The sequence below is a fragment of the Sus scrofa genome, chromosome 6, assembly GCF_000003025.6.
Source record: "Sus scrofa isolate TJ Tabasco breed Duroc chromosome 6, Sscrofa11.1, whole genome shotgun sequence".
Lineage (NCBI taxonomy): Eukaryota > Metazoa > Chordata > Mammalia > Artiodactyla > Suidae > Sus > Sus scrofa.
Genome location: NC_010448.4, coordinates 50,696,955 through 50,721,604, shown reverse-complemented (window position 1 = coordinate 50,721,604; position 24,650 = coordinate 50,696,955). Strand labels below are relative to the sequence as shown.

Here is a 24,650-nt window from a genome sequence, read left to right as displayed (position 1 = left end):
GAATTCTGGTCTTTCTCCGCGAAGCGCAGCCACACGCCTGCGCCTGCGCACCGCGGGTCTCCGGCGCCAGGCCCTTGCGGGCGGGACTGCATTTCCCAGAAGGCACCGGGCTGACAGCAACCTCGGTCCCCGGGTCCTCTTCCGGTGGCCGAGCAGCTGTGGTACCTACGTGGTAAGTAGATCATATCCATAGATAAAAATCGGCGAAGGCTTCCACAATCCCCGACTGCAGCTGACAGGAACCCGCGGTTGGGGGGACAGGTGCTCAAGGCGAGGATGCTTTGGGCGCGGACAGGGCGTGTCGGGCCTCGAGCCTCGGGCCCTTGTCTGCCTGAACAGCAGAGATTTTTATGCCTGCGGAGAGTGTGTGGGTGTGTGTAGACGTGTCTTCTTGACGATGTGCCCGTCATTATTTAACTGGGAGGTTGTTATTTAACTGCATGGCATATGGATGAGCGAAGTTTGTGTGGCCGTGAGGGCTGTCACTGGAACTCCAGGCTCTAGCTCGGCAGATTCCTCAGCCCTCTCGCCTCACAGCCACTTGGGGTCTGAACCCGGTAAAGGGTGAAAGCCAGATGCTGAGGTTTAGAATGAAATAATGGAGGATCCCAGCGAGAAGACACAGATTCGATCATGAGATGAGATTTCCTGAAGTTGGTTGAAGCCCCAAGACAGGCCTTTGGGAAGACTTGATGATGAGGTCCCAGGAGTAGGATTCCCTCCTTGGAAGGACCCCCCTTGAAAGTTCCAAGGGGTCCGGCTGTATGTTTCACAACCACAGCATTTCTGGCCCCAGGAACCTACTGTGAACTAGACATCAATGACCCTGGCCTCTCTTATACTGGGGAAAGTCAACACTGTTCCACTCCCCTTTCTACTCCCATCTGGTTGTGTGTGATGGCCTGGGTGAGAGGGTCTGGTCATGGAGGGAGGGTGTTTTGTAAATGAATATGCAGTCCAAGAAAATCCTGATGGCTCATGATTGCCTTCTTTTTTCCCAGTGCTGCTGGTCTCTTAAATTTAAAAAAGGATCCTGAGAGAGGAAAGAATTTTTGTTACACATCTAAAAGTTTAAGTTCAGGTGAGTTGTTTCCTCATTATTCATAAAACACACTTTAATTTTAAAGGCATGAATCCATCTTTTCCTTCTGCTGAAATGTCCTGCCTAATAGTGACATATCTATAAATTGCAGGGCCATGCAGATGAATCACCCTTATCAGGGTCCCCAAGCCCTTCTCTCCATAATTAATTTAACCCATGTTCTACGATTAGCTATTATGTTTCTATTGTTGGCTAAAAACTAATGTACTAAACTAGTCTTTAATGAACATCATTATGCATAGGTCTTTATGTCCTTTTACAGTCCTAAGCTAAGGATGAACTTACTAGTTTGAAATTTGAGTCAAATACCAGACATTTATACTTGTACTCATTGGCATATAATGATGAAAAGGTGTAGTTGCTATCTTCAAATGACTTGTTATCCAGTAAAGACATGAAAAAAACAGGAATAAGCAAGATAGAGGATCTCAAATTCCACTCGGGAAATTGAGGTGAGCTGCCTTGGGAATTGAGAGAAGAGATATTATTCTGTCTAGAGCAGTGATGCCTCAATATGATCAAATTATGAGAACCCTGTGAAGGAAAATGGATTTTACACCTTAGAGGTTTTATTCTAATGATGGTAAATGCATAATAACATTAAATGTGACAAAATGTCTCAACAGCTGTTTGCAGGACATTGTGGCTAGAAGGACAGATTCAGAAGCAAAATAAACCTGGAGTTCCCATTGTGGTGCAGTGCTTAATGAATCCAACTAGGAACCATGAGGTTGCAGGTTTGATCCCTGGCCTTGCTCAGTGGGTTAAGGATCTGGCGATGCCGTGAGCTGTGGTGTAGGTTGCAGATGTGGCTTGGATCCCATGTTGCTGCGGCTGTGGTGTAGGCGGCGGCTACAGCTCCGATTAAACCCCTAGCCTGGGAACCTCCATATGCCACAGGAGCGGCCCTAGAAAAGGCAAAAAGACAAAAAAAAAAAAAAAAAAAAAAAAAAAAAAAGAAGAAGAAGAAGAAGCAAAATAAACCTATCGATTGGGAACATATACTAGGAAGCAGCCTTGAGACTCCCATTAATACACACAGAGCATCAAAGTCTCTAGTTTACACAGACACACATTTCTATAGGCAAACAAATTAGGGTTGGTTCAGGTACTGGGCACTGATCAAAATGAAATCAAACCTTTCAGTAAAAACACAGCAACTGTTGGAGTTCCTGCTGTGGCACAGTGGCAAGAACCTGACTGCAGCGGCTCAGGTCACTATGGAGGTGTGGGTTCAATCCATGGCTGGTGCAGTGGGTTGAAGGATCTGGTATTGGATCCCTGGCCTGGGAACTTCCATGTATTGTGAGTGTGGCTAGAAGAGAAATAAAAACAAAACCAAAAAACCCCACAGCAGCTATTTTTAAAAGGACCACGTTGGTTCTCAAATGGCAGGTGCATCACCTGCTGGCCTTGTTCAAAAACAGTTTGCTACCTAATTGTCCATCAGAAGAGGAATGGATAGAAAAATATGTGGTATATATATACAATGGCATTTTTTTTGTTGTTTTTTTAGGGCTGTACCCACGGCATATGGACATTCCAAGCTAGGGGTCTAATTGGAGCTGTAGCTGCTGGCCTACACCATAGCCACAGCAATGCAGGATCCAAGCCACATCTTTGACCTACACCACAGCTCACAGCAACACTGTATCCTTAACCCACTAAGTGAGGCTAGGGATCCTACCCACGTCCTCTTGGATACTAGTTGGGTTCATGACTGCTGAGCCATGACGGAAACTCCTACAATGGCATGTTACTCAGCCATAAAAAAAGAATGAAACAGTGCCATTTGCAGCAACACGGATGGACCTAGAGATATCATACTAAGTGAAATAAGTCAGACAAGGAAAGATAAATATCATGTGATACCACTTATATATGGAATCTAATTTTAAATGATACAAATGAACTTTATTACAAAACAGAAACAGATTCACAGGCCAGGGATTGAATCCAAGCTGCAGCTGTGACCTCTACACCACAGCTGTGGCGGTACTGGATCCTTTAACCCACTGATCCAGGCCGGGGATCAAACCCACACCTAGGCTACTGCAGTCAGATTCTAAACCCACTGCACCACAACAGGAACTCCCTGTAACCTATTTTTTTTTTTGTCTTTTTGCCATTTTGGGGGCTGCTCCTGTGGCATATGGAGGTTCCCAGGCTAGGGGTTGAATGGGAGCTGTAGCCACCAGCCTATGCCAGAGCTACAGCAACGCGGTATCCGAGCCACGTCTGCAAACTACACCACAGCTCATGGCAACACCAGATCCTTAACCCACTGAGCAAGGCCAGGGATCGAACCCGCAACCTCCTGGTTCCTGGTTGGATTCATTAACCACTGAGCCACCACGGGAACTCCAACTTATTTTTTTAACTGACACAATATTTTGAATATTTTCATTCCCTTAACAGTTTCTCAAACTTAGCATTTAATGGCTGCTTAGTATTTCATCACATGATAAATGAGCTTATATACAAAACAGCAACAGACTCACATAGAAAACAAACTTATGGTTACCGTAGGGGAAAGAGGGGAGTAAAATGAAGAGTTTGGGATTAACAGATACACACTACTATGTATAAAACAGGTAAATAACAAGAACCTACTGTATAGCCCAGGGATGTATATCAGTGTCTTGTAATAACCTGTAATGGAATGGTATCTGAAAAAGAATACACGTACAAATGAATCACTTTGCTATACACTTGAAGCTAAGGTGACACTGTAAATTAACTATACTCCCGCTTTTAAAAAATGGTTCAAAAAAATCTTCCATCACATGGATGTTCTGTTACACATTTAACTAATTACTGAGCTCAGAATGCTGAACATGCCTGCTCTCCATGCTTTTCCACTGCCATGTCTTGATCCACTTCACTTCTTTCAATTTCTCAGGGCCATATGGGAACTCAGGTTCTTGTAATTTCAGGGGTAGTGCTGTTTGGGAATATGGCAACAGCCCTTTACTGGTTCAGTATTGACAACCATGCTCTCTCAGAGGAACTTATATAGGGATGTAATACTCAAAAATCACAGAAGCGGGAGTTCCTGTCGTAGCTTAGCAGTAATGAAGCCGACTAGTATCTCAGTCCCTGGCCTCGCTCAATGGGTTAAGGATCCGGTGTTGCCATGAGCTGTGGTATAGGTCGCAGACACAGCTTGGATCCCACGTTGCTGTGGCTGTGGCATAGGATGGCAGCTGTAGCTCTGATTGGATCCCTAGCCTGGGAACTTCCATATGCCACAGCTGTGACCCTACAAAAAAGCCAAAAAAAAAGGACACAGAACCTTGACGTTCCAATTTGAGATGGTCAACTCAAAGACCTTAAGCCCTTGGAGGAAAAAAAAATCTCATCATACCCCAAATATCACCATATTCAGATCTCTTTTTTTTCACCCTCAATCTCAAAGAGAGTGATGAGTCTAGTATAATTTTTGTCATTAAAGTAATACATTCTCATACAATAATTCAGAAAATTGGAAGTTCCCTGGTGGCACAGCAGCTTAAGGATTTGGTGCTGCCATTGGCACCATGGCACAGGTTTGATCCCTAGCCTGGGAAATTCCATGTGCCGTAGGTGCAGCCAAAAATAAATACATTTTAAAAAAGAAAAAAATTCAGAAAATATAGAAAAGCTCAAAATGAAGAGACAATTATGTAATCATTTTACTATAGATTTTTTTATCCATTCCCTCCGTGCACATGCATATATTTATACATGTTTTACTTGCTATACCAGGAGAACATTTTGAAATATAATGCTTTTACTCATCATCAAATAAAGGTCTCTATCATTTTTTGGTTGGAACTTATATTACATATATAATGAAATACATATATCTTAGCTGTGTATATGGTGTAATGAATCTTTTCGTTGTTTTTGTCTCTTCAGGGCTGCACCCGAAGCATATGGAGTTTCCCAGGCTAGGGGTTGAATCAGACCTACAGCTGTGGGCCTACACCACAGCCACAGTAATACCAGATCTGAACCGCATCTACACCCTACACCACAGCTCACAGCAATGCCAGATCCTTAACCCACTGAACAAGGCCAGGGATCAAACCTGCACCCTCATGGATACCAGTCAGATTTGTTTCTGCTGCACCACCATGGGAACTCCTAGTCTAATGAATCTTTACATTTGAAAACACCACCCAGACCAAGACACAGAGCATTTCTATCCCCCCCCTCAGCCCCCGGAAGATGTGCTTGTGTCCTCTCCCAGTTAGAACCACCCTCCCCTCCAAGAAGTCAGCATTATTCTGACTTCTGTCCCTCAAGATGAGATTCGCCTGTTCTTGAACTTCACATAAATGGAATCTTTTGTATCTGCTACCCTTTTTGTCCAAAATTGTACTTTTGAGATTCATTCATGGGTTTTTTTTGTCAATCAGTAGGTCCCCCCACCCAAATGTTGGGTAGTATTCCATTGCATCACCTTACCACAATCCACAGTTTGTTGATGGCTTCTTGTAATGAGTTGTTTCCAGTATTTGACTGTTATGAATAAACCATCTATGAAAATTCTTGTACACGTCTTTCTGTGGATACCTGTTCTTGTTTTTCCTGGGAATATACTCGGGGGTGGAAGTGGTTAACCTAATTTACACTCTGCAATGTACGCAAGGTCTAGTTACTTCTTGAACTGGCCAACACTTAATCTTGTCAGTCATCTTAGATTTAGCCATTCTGATGCATGTGTGGGAGTTTCTCATTGTGATTTTAATTTGCATTTTTCTGGTACATAATGGTGTGAGCATCTTTTCATATAATACTGTCCATTTTGACATTCTCTTATGAAGTGTCTATTCAGATCTTTTGTCCATTTTTTAGCCTGGCTTTTTCCTCTTGATTTGTAGGAATTTTAGGTGTATTTTGAAAAGTTCTTTGTGTTCTTTGTGTGTGTGTGTGTGTGAGAGAGAGAGAGAGAGAGAGAGAGGAGAGAGAGACAGACAAAGGGAGTATCTTTTATTAGCCTGTAGCTTCTCATTCACTTTCTTAACGGTATCTTATAATGAAGAGACGACCTTAACTTCAACAGAGCTCATTTACCAATCTTTTTCTTTTATGGTTATTGTATTTTTGTTCCGTTTAAAACATCTTTTCCTGGGGAAGAAGGGACAGAACTTCCTTACAGTAAAAGTCCAGTTGTTAAATATAGAAGAGGGACACAGAAAATGGCCATTGGGCAAACACCACAGTAATAGTTGCTTCAGACAAGATCCACTGATAGATGCTAAAATCAGAGGGTGAAAGTTTGAAGAGAAAAAGGATTTGCCAAGTGTCAAAGTATTTCCCACCACCCACCATTCTTATTAACTACAGAGGGAAAGGCAGTATCTTTCTCGCAGGGAAACCCATCGGAAAGCGGCGGCAGCAAGTGACGAGGTTAACGTGATCAGTGAGAGAGCACGGACATCGTGAGCCCTTCCCTGTGATGCAGTGAGAAGGACGTCGCATCACTGCGGTACTGCAGAGCCTCTTTCCAGTTGTGAAAACATCAGACAAACTGAGCGGAGGGATGTTGCACAATATAAATGACTAGTACTCTTCCAAAGTGGGGCGGTCATGAAGATAGGTGTGGTGGACAGACTGTGGGGTGACCTCCCCTGACTCCTGCCTGCTTGTGTCTATGCCATTGTATGGTCCTTTCCCTTGGCGGGCAGGCAGGACCTGTCATTTGCTCCTAACCAATAGAGGACAGTAAAGGTGAGGAGATGTCACCGCTGTGATTAGGTTACTTGATATGGCAAAAATAATGGGACATCACCACTGGGCTTACATGATGTCATTTAAGACTTCATCATGGCCACCTGGAGACTCTCCTTGAGGGCTTCAGGAAGTAAGCAGCAATATTGGAGAAGCCCATATTGCAAGAAACTGCCGGCAGCCTCTGGGATCTAAAGGCACCCTCCAGCTGACAGTCAGCAAAAAGCTGGGGCCCTCAGTCATGTAGCCGCAAGGAAATGAATTCTGCCAACAATCTGAATGAACCTGGAAGTGGATTCTTCCCTGGCTGAGCCTCTGAATGTTGTTGGCAACTTACGAGACCAGCCTGAGGAGAGCACCCAGTGAAACTGTGTCTGGCCTCCGGGTCCACAGAAACTGTAAGATAACAAATGTGTGTTTTAAGCTAAATTTTGTGGTAATTTGTTATGGCAGCAATTGAAAACTGTTACCATAAGAAAGACTGTGGAAATTGGAAGAGACTAAGAAATAACAGCCCAATGCATGTGGGGTCAGGTATAGGATCCTGGATCCACTTTAATGGGCTGAACTGGTGCTATTTCCACAGGATATGGTGTTTGTAGTACTGTACCCATGTTAATTTCCTGTTTTTGATCATTGCCAAGGTGTCCACAATAGGCTGAGAGATATACAGAACTCGCTGTACTACTCTTACAACTTTTCTCTCAGTCTAAAGTAAATGGAAATAAAAATTAAACCAAAAAAAAAGGAAAGTTTTGCTTACCCCAATATCATGAAGATATTTTCCTGTTTCTTCTTCTAGCACCTGTATGGTTTTAGTTTTCACATTTAAGCTATGATCCATCTTGAATGTATATCTGTATTGGTGGATCAGGGTCAAAACTTTTTTTTTTCCACACAGCTAGCCAAGGCACCCTTTGTTGAAAAGACTATTCTTTCTGCTCTAAGCTGCAGTCACATTTTTATTGTAACAAAAAAAAAAAGTGACTATATGTACAGATCTCTTTCTGGGCTCTCTGTTTTGTTGGTCTGTTTGTCAGTCTTGTGTCAGTCCCACTGTTTTAATTACAGTAGCTTTATTATTATGTCTCGATATCTGGTGATATGCATTCAACACCTTCTTCCTTCAAGATTGCCCTGGCTCTTCCTGGGCATATAATTTTTGAATGAGTTTGTTAATTCTCTTAAAAGCTGCTGATATTGTTTGGAGATGCACAGAATCAGCAGGTCAATTTAGAGAGAATTGGTAATCTTAAAACTGACTCTTCTAATTCATGAACATGAAATATGTTCCCATGCACTGAATTCTTCTTAAATAGTTTTTCATTGTTTTACTGTTTTTGGTCTAAAAGTCTTGCACCTCTTTTGTTAGATTTATTCCATAGTGTTTTATATTTTTTATGTTTTTTATAAGCCATTGGGATTCTTTTTTGTTTTGTTTTGTTTTTTGTCTTTTGTTTTTTGTCCTTTTAGGGCTGTACCCATGGCATATGGAGGTTCCCAGGCTAGAGGTCAACTCGGAGCTGTAGCCATCGGCCTACACCACAGCCACAGCAACTCCAGATCCAAGCCGCATCTACAACCTACACTACAGCTCATGGCAACGCCGGATCCTTAACTCACCGAGCAAGGCCAGGGATCGAACCCAAAACCTCATGCTTCCTAGTCGGATTCGTTAACCACTGAGCCACGACGAGAACACCCTCTTTTTTTTTTTTTTTTTTATTTTGTCTGTACCTGCAGCATGTAGAAGTTCCTAGGCCACAGCAGCGACCAGAGCCACTGCAATGACAATGCAGGATCCTTAACTGGCTGAGCCACAAGGGAACTCCCTGTTGAGATTTTTAAAACTTCCTTTTTCAATAGCTTTGCTTTCATATAATTATTTGTTTTATACTGTGACCTTTTATTCAACAAACTTGTTAATAAATTCATATACTAATTCTCATAGCTTGTAGAACTGAATTTTTTTCTATGTACAAAATCAGGCTTTACCTCTCTCTTTCCAATCTTCATAGCTTTCATTTCGCTTTTTTCTCTTATGATATTGGACAGGTCTTCTAGCATAAAGTTGATTGGAAGTGGTAAACGTAGACACCTGCCTGTTCCTGACCTCAGAAGGATGTGGTCCATACTTCACCTCTCAGTTTTATTCTGTAAATCTCTTTCACCAGATTAAAGAAGTTTCCTTCTTTTTTGGGGGGGGGGTGTCTTTTTAGGGCCACACCCACAGCCTATGGAAGTTCCCAGGCTAGGGGTCAAATTGGGGCTACAGTTGCCCACCTTCACCACAGCCACAGCAAGCCAGATCCGAGCAGCATCTGTGAGCTGCACCACAGCTCATGGCAACACTGAATCCTTAACCCACTGAGCGAGGCCAGGGACCGGACTCGAGTTCTCATGGATCTAGTGCAGGTCGTCACTGCTCAGCCACAACAGGAACTCCCATAAAGAAGCTTTCCTAGGTTGCCGTGAATTTTTATCACAAACTGATGTTGAATATTATCAAATGGTTGTTCTCTATCTCATATAATGATTGAATGGTTTTCTCCTTTATGTTTAAAGTTGGACGATAACATTGATGGCCTTTTGAAAATTAAGTGGCCTTCGCATTTCTAGAATAACTCTCGTGGTCATTGATGCCACTGGTCTCTCCTTGCTGATATTTTAATATGCTTGACTCTGGGTTCATGAGAGAGTTATGCTCTAATTTTCCTTTTTTGTAGTGTCCTTGTCAGGTTTATGCAACAGAGAAAGCCTTGTCAGGTTTAATCGTATACTGGCAGTGCGGATAATATATTATAGAGACTCTGGATTATGTTATTGTCCTTTGGCAAGTCCATATCAGGGCTTCTCAACCTTGGGGCTGCGGCACTTTTTGTCTTGGTAATTCTTTGTGGGGGGCTTTCCTGTGCACTGCAGGATGGTCAGCGCCCCTCCCCATCTCTTCCCACTAGATACAGGCGTACCCCTGCACACACTCTGACACCCAGACATGTCTCCAGATATTACCGGGCGTGCCCTCCGGGGCACAATCACCCCCTGTTTGGAACCAGTAATCTGCACAATCATTTTTAGCATCTACTTTATTTCCTATTATATTGAGTGTCTGTCATCACATTCCTTTACACACCTGTAGGCACGTTTTATAGTTAATTTCCTTTGAATGGAGTCTCAGAAATAGCCTTTCATCATTAAAATCTTCTTATGCTTAATTTTTCCTCTTATGCAAATGTCTCCGTTGCATGCAGTTTTCACAGGTCTATAGGACAGCATGGGAATGTGCTTCTCCCTTACCCATACGTGGTGCATCAACATTTTAAAATCTGGCAGCTGGAGTTCCCTTGCGGCTCAGCGGGTTAAGGATCCGGCGTTGTCACTGATGTGATGGGGATTCAGTCCCCGGGCAGGAACTTATGCATGCTATGGGTGCAGAAAGAAAAAAAACCCTAACAGCTGTATAGCTATAAAAATGATACATCTTTTTTCTTCTTTATTTAATGATTTTTATTTTTTCCATTGTAGTTGGTTTACAGTTCTGTCAGTTTTGTACTGTACAGCAAAGTGACCCAGTCTCACACACACACACACACACACACACACACACATATTCTTCTTCTCACATTATCCTCCATCCTGCTGCATCACAAGTGACTAGATATAGTTCCCTGTGCTATACAGCAGGATCTCATTGCTTACCCATTCCAAATGCAATAGTTTGATGATAAGTCTTTATTGCTTTAAAACATTTCTTTAGTAAATCTTGTGACAGATGATGTCTTTTTTTAATATTTTCTTTTTAAAAAAATTTAAGTATAGTTGATTTACAGTGTTGTGCCAATTTCTGCTGTACAAGGTGAGCCAGTCATACATCTATATACACACACACTCTTCCTCGTATTATCTTCCATCATGTTCTACCCCAAGAGACTGTATATAGTTCCCTGTGCTATAGAGCAGGACCTCATTGCTTATCCATTCTAAATGTAATAGTTGGCATCTACTAACCCCAGACTCCAAGTCCATCCCACTCCCTCCCTCCTGCCCCCTGGCAACCACAATTCTGTTCTCTGTGTCTGTGAGTCAGCTTCTGTTTTGTAGATGGGTTCATTTGTGTCATATTTTAGTTCCACATATAAGTGATGTCGTATGGTATTTGTCTTTCTCTTTCTGACTTACTTCACTTAGTATGAGAATCTCTAGCTGCATCCATGTTGATGTCTTAATTACTTATACTCAGGTTTCACACAATAGAGCAAAACTGGGGGGGTCAGAGACAACAGTTCAAAAAAAAGTTGGAGTTCCCATCGTGGTGCAGTGGAAACAAATCCGACTAGGAAGCATGAGGTCATGGGTTTGATCCCTGGCCTCACTCAGTGGGTTAAGGATCTGGCACTGCCGTGAGCTGTGGTGTAGGTTGCACACACGGCTCGGATCTGGCATTGCTGTGGCTGTGGTGTAGGCCAGCAGCTGTAGCTCTGATTGGACCCTAGCCTGGGAACCTCCATATGCCACGAGTGCAGCCCTCAAAAGACAAAAGACAAAAAAAAAAAAAAAGTTGACTTTATCATAATAAAAACGTTTTTCAAAACACATCACTCTTACTTATTGTTTGTGACACAGAAAAATATCTTTACTTTTTTAAGCTTCTATTTCCTCATCTGTTGAACTGAGTTAATAAGTAGATTTCAGGATTAAATGTTAGTGTGTATAAGGCACCTATCCCATAGAAGTTTGCAAAAATCTATGTGTTGCTTTATAGCCTCAGTGAGCATGAATTCACTCCTCTCTTGTGGATACTGGATGGGTGGGAAGCCCAGGAGAGGGGTAAGAAGCAGTGATTCGTGCCAACAAGCAAAAATGGATCCTGATAGGGAAGCCCAGGTTGGTCAGCCCAGAGGATCTTGGGAGTCAAGTTCAGGCTTCCCACGGGCAGGCAGTTTTACGGTGGTCGAGATCTCTAGGTTGGTCTCTACTGTTGTCTGCCTTTTATCTAGCAGAACCCAGGTTCACCTTAAGGCCATGAAGGTTGTTGAGGTTTGTGTTGCATGGCCTGGTCTCAACCTTGGAAGGTAGGGCAGGATTGGGATCTACTCAGGACGACAGCCCAGGCTGGGTACATCTGGCCCAGTCAGAAGGAGAGGTAGGCCAGAGGGGCCTGTCTGTATCCTGCTTTGTTTGTAAGAGAGCCTCTGTTCTGTATCCACACTGTGTAGCTTGCATGGATTTGCCTGGATTCCGTCTCATATCTCCTGGCATGTGTTTGTGTGTTTGAAAGGGCAGAGGGTGGGCAAGGATGGCAGGAAGCAGGAATAAATAAGAGAAAAGAAAGGCTGGAGTTCCCTCGTGGGGCAGCAGGTTAAGGACTTGGCATTGTCACTGCTATGGCTCTGGTTACTACTGTAGTGCAGACTTGATCCCAGGCCTGGGAACTTCTGCATGCCACAGGTGTGGCCAAAAAAAGAAAAAAGAAAAAAAAAAAAAAAAGACAAGAAAAGAAAAAAGAAAGCCTCTCTTACCTTCAAGAATTTTTGGAGTTCTGAGCTACACTTGGTCTCAAGGATTCTTTTTCCTCCCTCAGCTCTGGCTTCTCTGGACTCAACTTCTTAGAAGGATTAGCAGTTCTAAAGCCATGGCCCAGGTAAGTGGATGTCTTTTCCTTTATCCTGAAATATTATGATTTTTAATTCAGGTTATATTTTCATTCTTTATCCTGAACCCTCCTTCCTAGGAAAGCTGTAACTCTGAACCTATGTCAGTTTATCCCCTTTTAGAGGTTGGTGCCCTCCCTAGTTGCTCCTTTCGTGTGTGTGTGTGTGTGTGTGTGTGGTGTGTGTGTGTGTGTGTGTGTGTCTTTTTAGGGCTGCACCTGCAGCATATGGAAGTTCCCAGACTAGGGGTCAAATTGGAGCTGTAGCTGCTGGCCTACACCACAGCCACAGCAACGCCAGATCCAAGCTGCATCTGCGACCTACACTACAGCTTGTGGCAATGCCAAATCCTTAACCCACTGAGCAAGACCAGGAATTGAACCCAAATCCTTATGGATACTAGCTGGGTTTGTTTCCACTGAGCCAGTATGGGAACTCCATATTTGCTCCCTATTTTTGAACTGATTTTTCACTTTTTTGTTAAATTACTTATTCAGTCTTCTCTTGAGGGCAGTGTTGGAGCAGTGAATGGGTGAAGTTCCATGAAGGAAGTATTTGAGCTTCCCTTGTTAGGTTTTTAGTTTCATTATATAGAAATGGTGGTCCTATTTGACCCAAGAAAAGAGAACTTTCTTCAGTTTTCCAGGTAGATAAGGGAGAATTTGGTGATAAATGGTCTTAGTGGCATGAGACTTCAGCTTTAAAAAGCTTTTATCCAACAAATGAATGGATAAAGAAGATGTGGTATATACATGCAATGGAATACTACTCAGCCATAAAACAGAACAAAATAATGCCACTTGCAGCAACATGGATGGACCTAGAAATTATCATGCTAAGTGAAGTCAGGCAGAAAGAGAAAGACAAATACCATATGATATCACTTATATGTGGAATCTAAAATACAACACAGGAGTTCCTGTCGTGGCTCAGCGGTTAACAAACCCGACATCATCCATGAGGATGCAAGTTCAATCCCTGGCCTCGCTCAGTGGATTAAGGATCTGGCATTGCCTTGAGCTGTGGTGTAGGTTGCAGATGCAGCTCAGATCCCACATTGCTGTGGCTGTGGTGTAGGCCTGCAGCTGTAGCTCAATTTGACCCCTAGCCTGGAACCCCATATGCCATGTGTGTGGCCCTAAAAAAGACAAAAAAAAGATACAACACAAATATATAACCACTATGGAAAACAATATGGAGGTACCTAAGAAAACTAAATATAGAACTACCATATGATCCAACAATCCCACTCCTGGACATATATCCAGACAAAACTTTCATTCAAAAAGATACATGCACCCCTATGTTCATTGCAGCATCACTTACAATAGCCAAGACACAGAAACAACCTAAATGTCCACAGACAGATGAATGGATTAAGAAGAAATGGTACATATACACAATGGAATACTACTAAGCCATAAAAAAGAACAAAATAATGCCATCTGCAGCAACATGGATGGAAGTAGAGATTCTCATACTAAGTGAAAGAAAAGCTTTTAAGTTTGGGCTGAAATGGGATTGATACCTGTCTAGAGAGAGGGGGGTTTCCAGCTAAGGAATCACTGAGAAATGAATAGGTTTCTGAGGTCCATTTTGTAGTGGAAGTGAATTTCTGGTCTTGAGTGATTCATTGTTGTTTTGGATCATCTTACATGAGTGTGTTCTAACTCAAGAACCAGAAGTTCAGTAAGAGACTGTAGAAAAGAAGGTCATTTAGAACCACCTCCGGTTAATACTGAACCGTGGGGAAGAAGTTAGGATTTGTGTCCAGCCTAAATACTATAATAGTATAATACTCTACATATTTGTGTTATTATAAGTAGTATTTTAATACTTTGGGAAAGATTAAACCTGATGTCTAATGGCCCTAGGGACTAAATGAAAACAAATTTGTCAGAATAAAGGAAATGCTTATGATATAATCTGACATGTAATAAACTTGTCTCAATAAAATTATTTTCTTGGAGTTCCCTTCGTGGCTCAGTGGTAACGAATGCGACTGGGAACCATGAGGTTACGGGTTCGATCCCTGGCCTTGCTCAGTGGGTTAAGGATCCTGCGTTGCTGTGGCTGTGGTATAGGCCAGCGGCTATAGCTCCGATTGGACCCCTCGCCTGGGAACCTCCATATGCCATGGGAGCAGCCCTAGAAAAGGCAAAAAGATAAAAAAAAAAAGTAAAATTTTTCTTTTTGGCCTCACCCATGGCATATGAAAGTTTCCAGGCTCAGGGGTTGAACTGGAGCTGCAGCTGCTGGCCTACACCACAGCCACAGCAACACTGGACCTGAGCCGCCTCCCTACTGACCCTATGTTAGGTCCTTAATCTGCTGAGCCACAATGAGAATAGTGATAAAATTAATTTTATACAAACTCTAAGAAACTTCATAAGCTTTTTTGAGGTATATTTGACATATCATTAAATGTATATATTTTGTCTTTTCAAAGCAGCTGTATTGAAATATAACTGGCAATAAATTACTCATATTTGAAGTATAGAATTTGATAGGTTCTGACATGTGAAACCATCACCACAGTCAACAAAATGAACATACTGGTGTTCCCTGGTGGCTCTGCAGATTAAGATCAGGCATTGCCACTGCTGTGGCTCAGGCCACCGCTGTGGTGTGGGTCTGATCCTTGGCCTGGGAACTTCCTTATGTCGTAGGTGTGGCAAAAAAAAAAAAAAAAAAAAAAAAAAGATAATGAACATATCTATCACTCCAAAATCTTTCTCGTTCCTCTTTATATTTGATTCTCCCTTCCCATAATTTACGTAAATGGAACCATACATTATATACTCTTTTTTGGTCTGTCTTATTTCATTCAGTGTATTTATTTTGAGATTCACCTATGCCATGCATTCTATTTTATGGCTGACTGGTATTCTGCTCTCAGGATATACTGCAATGTGTTTATCTCTTCCTCTGTTGATGGGCATTTGGGTTCCTTCCACTTTTGGAATTTACAAATAAAGCTGCCATGAACCTTCATGTTCAAATCTTTGTGTGAACATATTTTCATTTCTCTTGGGGAAGCACTAGGGGGAGAATGGCTGGGCCATATGGATGCTTAACTTTTTAACAAACCAGTGAACTATTTTTAAAGCGATTGTATCATTTTACATTACCACCAGCACTGTATGAGTGTTCCATTTTTTCCCTCATCCTCATCAACATTTAAAATGGTCAGTTTTTAGTTTATTAGGAAGTTTACTTTTGGAGGTAATCTAGGGCGATTACAAAGATCACTTCAGTTGTTACTTGCCTCAGGGATCACAGTTTTCCACTGCCCAGTGTTTTCTGTCTTGAAAATCATATTTTAGGCGTTCCTGATGCAGCGCCACAGGATGGGTGGTGTCTCTGCAGCACCAGATGCAGGTTCGATCCCCAGCCCGACACCGTGGGTTAAAGGCTCTGGCTGTTGCCGCATAGGTGACAAATGTGGCTTAGATCTGATCTCTGGCCCGGGAACTCCATGTGCCAGGGTGCAGCCAAATATGAAAACAAACCATGTTTCATAAAATTTTGTCCAGGCTTTTAGTTATTTTTCATCATTATGAAGGTATATCTAAGCCCTATTATTTCATTTTGGCTGGAAGAGATTTTATAATTCATTTTTCAGGAAGAAATCAATTCCTCAAAGTGAAAAGATGTAAGGACTTACATTTATTAACGGTCTGTGATTTAGGGGTTCCTGTTGTAGCAGTAATGAACCTGACTAGTATACATGAAAATGCAGGTTTGATACCTGGCCTTGCTTAGTGGGTTAAGGATCTGGCATTGCCATGAGCTGTGGTATAGATTGCAGACACAGTTTGGACCTGGCATTGCTCTGGCTGTGATGTTGGCTGGCAGCTGCAGCTCTGACTCCGTCCCTAGCCTGGGAATTTTCATATGCTGTAGGTGCAGCCCTAAAAAAAAAAAAAAAAAAAAAAAAAAGTCTATGATTTAAATACTTAGCAGGAGGTAATGTGCTTATATGTACTATTTCACTTAACTGGGTCAGTCATTACTTCCTTCATTCATACATTTGGATACTTCAGCTTTTCTATATCATTAAAGAAATTCTGTGCTCCCATAGGATGCTTCAAGACCACATAGGCATTCTACTTCAGATATGCTAATTTTTTAATCTAACTATGTCATAATCTTTAACTATAGCTACTTGTTTCTATATATCATCCCCTACTGCAACTCAATATACTGCCTTGAACTTTTTTTGTTTACCTTTACAAATAATACGTGGATTTGTCATTTCAGGTGCCACTGACATTCAGTGATGTTGCCATAGACTTCTCTCAGGAGGAATGGGAATGCCTAAACTCAGATCAGAGGAATCTATACAGAGATGTGATGTTGGAGAATTATACTAACTTGGTATCACTGGGTAAGGACATCTGCCTGACAGGATGTAGAATCTGCTATCTGGAATATCCACTTTCTCTACTATATATTTTATGCTCTGTGCCAAGAAACCAGCTACATTTCTGCTCCATATTCTCCAAGGACTAGTTTGAGCTTGGTGAGACTGAAGTGGGCATCTCCATTCCGCACTTAAGTCTTTCCTACCCTTAATCTACCTTCCATTTTCCCTTTGTTCCATCCTCCTATAGCTTTTCGAAATAACCACAGGATTGAATTCTGGGACTTTTACTGCATGACTACTGGCAAAAAAAAACCCCAAACCCTAAATTTCATATGTATGTTCAGAATGTATGTAAATATCATATTTTAATTGCTGATCCACCTACATGGAAAACAGATAACATAAAGTCCTGGTTTTCTCTTTATTACAAAGAGCCTTTGTAATATTTACAGTGGTAGAAAGAATCAAGATTATTTTGTTTCTGAGTATTTTTTTGCATTTATAATAGTGGAAATGTTGGCTTTCAGTGATTTGATAGATTCTACTCAGAGGTCTTTGTTCAGTTTTTATTAAATACTAGACCATTCTCTCCTTTCTTCTGGGATTCCAGTTATACATATGTTAGATCTTTTGATCCTATCTCACAGTTTTATCATGTATTAATTTTCTATTCTGTTATTTTCTTTTCTTTTTTTTTTTTATTTTCCCACTGTACAGCAAGGGGGTCAGGTTATCCTTAGATGTATACATTGCGTTATTTTCTGTTGATCTGTATTGCAGCTCACTTTTATTCTTCTGTGATGTGTCTGCTTTTAAAGAAGGGTTCTTCATATCACATATTGTTTTATTCAGTTTGATTGTCTTTATAACTTCCAGTTATCTGTTGTACTCTTCATTCTTTTATTCACTGTCTTTTTATAACTGTTTTTTCATCTATTTTCTTAAACTTTTTTTTTTTTTGTCTTTTTAGGTCCTCACCCATGGCACATGGAGGTTCCCAGGCTAGGGGTCAAATCGGAGCTGTAGCCACTGGCCTACACCAGAGCCACAGCAATGCCAGATCTTTAACCCCTTGAGCGAGGCCAGGGATCAAACCTGCATCCTCATGGATACTAATCAGATTTGTTTCCGCTAAGCCACACCGGGAACTCCTGTTTACTTGAGCATTTTAATCAATAGTTATTTTAGAATTCCTATATGCCTTCATTTTTTTTTTTTTTTTTTGGTATCATCTAAGGGGCTACTTCTTTTGTTTCTTTTTTTCTCTTGTTATTTGTCATATATTAATGCCTCTTCAATTTTCTAGTAATAGTGATTGTGTCCTGGACTTTGTGTACAAAAGAACTGAAAAGAGTCCAGATAATGGTATCTTCTACCAGAGAGTATTTATTTTCCTCCATGAATCTAACAGAATAGCAGAGATTAAGCTGGGTCACTGCTGGTTTTCAGTTTTGGTAACAGCTTTTTATCACTGTCCTCAGAATCAGTGAGTTTCTCTAGTGAAAACATGGTGGTAGATCCTCAGGGCCAGTCCATTAATTCTTTAATGGCTCTTGGCCTATCCATTTTGATTTTAAACTTCCTCTCCCAATGATTATTTTATTTCCAGAAGAAATGCTGTAAATTAATAAGCTAATCATCCATTTGATAGGTTAGGAAAAGAGGAGCATAGTAGACTTAAAGGAAATGGAAGGAATTAAATAAAAAAGTACAGAACAGAAATTAATGAAATAAAAACCAAACCTATACAAGAGCAAGTCACAACTATAAGTTTGGTTATTTCAAAGAAGTAATAAAATTGGTGCAACTCTGGCAACACAAATCAAGAAAAAAAAATCTATGTAAGGAAAAAAAATGAGACCTAATTACAAACCATTAAACCTTAAAAATATGATGCTATTTTGATAAACATTATGCCAAAAACTGAAGAATCAAATGCAATAACTTATAAAATTTTATTCTACAAAATTCTCCACTCAAGGAAAATGAAAATGTGAAAAGTCTCACAAGCGCTAAAGAAACTGTATTTGTCATTAGGAATCTTCCCACAAATTGGAAGATTCAGGCCAGGATGGTTTGTCATTACAGTATAAGTGCAAAAGTTTGAACATGTAAGAATCTGGGGTGTGTATAACTGAATCACTTTGTTGTACAGCAGAAGTTATCACAACCTTGTAAACCAACTATACTTCAGTAAAACTTCAAAAATAAAAAAAAAGTAAATTAAATACTGAAGGGGAAAATAAAAGAATTTGGGGGAAAATTTCCCCATGACCTCTTATATTTTGAGTCTAACAAAGAAAAGTAAGAGATGACTAGAAAAAGACTTGAAAATATAGAGTACATATATAATAGCTCTTTTAATATCCTTGGGGTTTTTTGCCTTTTTTTTTTTTTTTTAAGGGCCGCACCCACGGCATATGGAGGTTCCCAGGCTAGGGGTCGAATTGGAGCTACAGTGTAGGTCACAGATGCGGCTCAGGGCCCGTGTTGCTATGGCTGTGGCATAGGCCAGCAGCTACAATTCCGATTTGACCTCTAGCTTGGAACTTCCATATGCCACATGTGTGGCCGTAAGAAGAAAAAATAAAAAATTTTTAAAAATGATACCATCTGATATAATTTCTGAAAAATTACTGAGATATATTTCTGAGAAATTCAAGAATGATTGGCCTTGGCTATAAAGGAATCAAGGGGAGAATTTGGGAAATGCACTTAGAAACAAAACAGATTGAGCATCTGTACGGTGGATGAATAATAGTAAAATTACCCTGATGAAGGTAGAAAAACATAACTTTGAGATTCAAAACAGAAACAATCATGCACAGGATGCATTACACAATAGTGGTAAAGACATGTATAGTTTTAAGGGGACAAGCAATTACAGAATGATCAGGCATCAATTTTTCCATTCATATTTTTGACTGAATTGGTCTAGATGAGCCTTTTTTTCATCTGTAAGGTAAATGACAGAGGAAAGCATATTTTGCTATAATAAGATGTGGGAGATTAAAGTTAGAGATGGTTGGTAATTGTTACATAATTTTTAGAAAGTAGATGGTTTTTTACTCAGTTCCCTTCTCCAGTGACTTTGATTTTCATCCTATTTACCTTTTTTATCCAAGTTATCTTTTTAATTCAATATTTTATTCTATAGCTAATTGTTTAATACTACCCTTGTGCTAAACTTGTTTTCCAGTGATGGTTGAAAGAAATTTTAAATACATACTTGAGTTTTAGAGTAAGAAAATAAGTAGTAAAACAAATGAGACAGTAAATATGTAATAGAGAAAAGCACCAGGAAGACAAAGAATTAGGTGTTGGAATACAAAATAAAGGATATGAATTTACTTAGCAGAGCCAGCCTTTCTAAGGAACTGACTTCTAACCTGCAACACCTGGAGATAGTCATTTAGAGAAGCCACCTAAGAGGATTCCTGAAAGGTAGGGCATCTGTGTGAAGCCCCAGCAATGGAAAAAGTTGTGATATGTTCTAGTAGCTGAAAAGATGCAGTGTGATCGGATATAGGGAACAAAGAGGTCAAGGGGTTGAACTGAATTTGTAGAAATAGGACAGTCTTCTTATTCATTGTTATGCACTTGAATTTCATTCTAAGATAAAGGCAGACTGTTGAAATTTTACGTTGAGGAGGGATGGGCTGGGGGTTTGGGATGGAAATGCTATAAAATTGGGTTGTGATGATTGTTGTACAAATATAAATGTAATAAAATTCATTGACTTAAAAAAAAAAAGCAGAGTTAGGACTTGTCTGTGACCCCAGTATGTTCAGGTGCAGACAGTGAGGGAGGTTGGGAGTCCAGGCCCCTCTGTTCCTTGTGGCCCAGGACACACCTCAGCCAGGGCTGCTGCATTCCCTGGGCACCATAGGCCATTGGCTGTGTCCACTAGAGATTCTGGGGTCCACAAACATGTTTGAGATCTGGGGAGAAAAATCATTGGCTCTGAAGTACATAAATGAATAAATGATGGAATGAATTTCCACAAAAATCAGAAAATTTACATAGAGAGTCATCTGGAAGAGAATATTAAAAAGGTGGATGACCAGGACCTACTCGTATATTCTGATTCACTCAGTCTCAGTGGCTGTCCTGAAGAGTAGTATATGTAAATTTCCTTGGTAATCCTGATCCACAACTAAATATGAAAACTACTGATTTTTTTTCTTTGCCTGCTCACAAACCTTACATTTTCATGTGAACTTTCATAATTTTCTGAAGCCTTCTTGCTTTTAAAAAACTTCATCAGTATTTATTTTACAATTTTATGACCCTGTTACTTCTAATGGATATACTTGTGAATTTATCATTATTCTTACTACATTTTCTCTGTTCCAAGAAAAACAGCATTTGTTTGTTTTCTCATTATCTTTCAGACTTTGATTTCACAACTGAGAGCAACAAATTATCTTCAGAAAAAAGCAGTTATGAAGTAAATTCATACCACTGGGAGACAACAAAAAGAAGCAAAACCTTCAACCTTATGAGGTTTATTTTCAGAAGTCATTCAGAGAGCAGAATTGAATTGGAGAGAAAACAGGCACCTAATGTGGGATATTTTAGTCAAATGATATTCAAAAAACATATATCACATCCTCTATATCAGAGGATTCATACTAGAGAGAAGTCATATGAATGTAAGGAATGTAGGAAAGGCTTTAAGAAATATTCACACCTTACTGAACATTTGAGAGACCACATTGATGTGAGACCCTATGAATGTAAGGAATGTGGAAAGGCCTTTGTAGTTCTCCAGCATTTTATTAGACATAAAAAAAGTCACACTGACTTGAAACCCTATGAATGTAATGGATGTGAGAAGGCCTTTCGGTTTTATTCACAGCTTATTCAGCATCAGATAATTCATACTGGTATGAAACCCTATGAATGTAAGCAGTGTGGAAAGGCCTTTAGACGTTATTCTCACCTTACTGAACATCAGAAAATTCATATTGGTTTGAAACCCTATGAATGTAAGGAATGTGGGGAAACTTTTCGATTGTACCGGCATATGTGTCTACATCAGAAAATTCATCATGGTGTGAAACCCTATATCTGTAAGGAATGTGGAAAGGCCTTTGGTCATCGTTCAAGTCTCTATCAACATAAGAAAATTCATTCTGGTGAGAAACCATATAAATGTAAACAATGTGGAAAGGCCTTTGTTCGCAGCTATCTACTTATTGAACATCAGAGAAGTCACACTGGTGAGAAGCCTCATGAATGTAAGGAATGTGGAAAGGCCTTTAGTAGGGGCTCAAGCCTTCTTAAACACAAGAGAATTCATAGTAGTGAGAAACTCTATGATTGTAAGGAATGTGGGAAGGCCTTCTGCAGAGGCTCTCAACTTACCCAACATCAGAGAATTCATACTGGTGAGAAGCCCCATGAATGCAAAGAATGTGGGAAGACTTTTAAGCTCCATTCATACCTTATTCAACATCAAATCATTCACAGTGATTTGAAACCATATGAATGTAAACAATGTGGGAAAGCCTTCAGTCGTGTTGGAGACCTTAAAACACATCAGTCAATTCATGCGGGGGAGAAACCTTATGAATGTAAGGAATGTGGAAAAACCTTTAGACTTAATTCTCAACTAATTTATCATCAGACAATCCATACTGGTTTGAAACCATATATATGTAAGGAATGTAAGAAGGCCTTTCGTTCTATCTCAGGTCTTTCTCAACATAAGAGAATTCATACTGGTGAAAAACCTTATAAATGTAAAGAATGTGGTAAGGCCTTTAACCGTAGTGATCGACTTACTCAACATCAGAGAATTCATACTGGTGTGAAGCCACACAAATGTAAGGAATGCGGGAAGGCCTTTACTCGTTGCTATCAACTTACTCAACATCAAAGATTCCACATTGGTGAGAAATTCTTAATGTAATGAGAGTCAGAAAGTCTTTAGCTATGGCATATCCTTTAACATTGTCATTCTTCTACCACCTAATGATGTTATGGTAAAGACCCTAAGAGCATATACTAAAAATCTTTCTATCATCACTCATCCATATTTCATTTCAGATAATTCATTCTGGACAAAATTCCATAGCATATATTAAACAAGAAACAAATTCAAAGCTCATCCCCTTGAAGATTAATAATGGGAAGAAACCCTATGCCTTTGTTGCATATTGAGAGTGTAGCTATTGAAAAACTAGAAAGTGGTTGGAAGAAATTTTCTGACAGTAATTTCTATAATACAGATAATGTACCATCTACATTCCATACAATTCATGGAAATTAGAGATTAACAATTGGGTAGCCAAAGACAGGTGTTGAATTGGAAAAGTTTTCTTTATGTTTTTGAAAAATTGCAAGTTTACATAAAAGGTATAACAGGAGTTCCCGTCATGGCGCAGTGGTTAATGAATCCGACTAGGAACCATGAGGTTGTGGGTTTGATCCCTGCCCTTGCTCAGTGGGTTAATGATATGGCGTAGCTGTGAGCTGTGGTGTAGGTCGCAGATGCAGCTCGGATCCTGCGTTGCTGTGGCTCTGGTGTAGGCTGGCAGCTACAGCTCCGATTAGACCCCTAGCCTGGGAACCTCCATATGCTGTGGGAGTGGCCCAAGAGATGGCAAAAAGACAAAAAAAAAAAAAAAGGTATAACAGTGGTGCAATGAAGGTTTGTTTGCCTTCTACCTAGATTCAGTATATCCTCTCTCCTGCTCTCATATGAAAATATATATATAAAGATTTACATGTATCATAATTACCACATTGTGTATGTATACACATGTATGCATATATACATACATATATATGAAACTGTGTGTATATATACATATACATGTACATTATATATATATACACACACACACACACACACACAACTCCTAGACTTCCTAAAGATTATCTTCTACATGACCACTAAGATACTGTCACCTAAAAAACATTAACAATACACTTATAATGTTCTAATATTCAGTCCATTCACAGATTTCTCTAGTTGTTTAAAGTGCTGGCTTTTTTAAAAGGCCAAAACCAAACTAAGCTCATACATTCTATATGGTTATGGCTATTGAGTCTCTTCTGATCAAGAACTTATCCTCCACCTGTTTTGTGACTTAAACTTTTTGAAGACTCAGGAGAAGTAACTCATATAATGTTGCACATTCTGCATTGTCCTAATTTTTCTCCAGATGGGCCTAACATGTTTCTGTATCCTTCATATTTATTGAGAACTGGGTCTTATGTCTAGAGGATTGATTACGTTTCTGATTAAACATTTTTGACAAGATAACTTCAAAGATAATATTGTGTACTCAATATTATAAAAGAACAGGTGGCACACAAGTGAAGCTAGGTTTTATCTCTTGATTCATGTATTAACTACCACCAGCTCTCTCCACTGTACTGTACTTTTTTTTTTTTTCAATTAAGAAGTCATCCAGGGAAAGCCACACCATCACTCCACTTGGAAATTTAAATAGTCTTGTGTATTTTTAAAGAAATTAAGACCAAAAAACCCTTATCTTTTATATTACTCATATATTTATCCTTTCACATGATCTTCACTCCTTCTCAATGATCTAAATTTCCATCTGGAACTACTTCCCTTCAACTTGAAGAATTATTTAGGATTTCTTGGAGTTCATATCTGCTGGTGATGAATTTTCATAGTTTTTTTTTTTTGTTTGTTGGTCTGTTTTTTTACTGAAATTCCTATTCTCAAAGGATTTTTTTTCTTGCTATAGAATGCTGGATTTTATATATATATATATTTTAAAAAAGATAATATGTCACTGATTTCTGGCCTCCATAGGTTATGAGAAGT

The 24,650-nt window shown here is 40.0% G+C and overlaps 1 protein-coding gene across 1 annotated transcript; it reads left to right on the top strand.

Annotated features, from left to right (window-relative positions):
• Positions 72–24,120, top strand: ZNF404 (zinc finger protein 404). The gene is made up of 5 exons (XM_005655939.3): positions 72–172; positions 1,002–1,081; positions 12,402–12,461; positions 16,735–16,861; positions 21,235–24,120. The coding sequence occupies exons 3-5, from the start codon at positions 12,453–12,455 to the stop codon at positions 22,755–22,757; spliced, it is 1,659 nt and encodes a 552-aa protein (XP_005655996.1). The 5' UTR covers positions 72–172; positions 1,002–1,081; positions 12,402–12,452; the 3' UTR covers positions 22,758–24,120.

Bases quoted from the DNA above. Each gene is read 5' to 3' on its own strand.
- ZNF404 (XM_005655939.3), top strand. The intron at 16,862-21,234 runs GTAAGGACATCT...ATTATCTTTCAG, and splicing joins TACTAACTTGGTATCACTGG to ACTTTGATTTCACAACTGAG.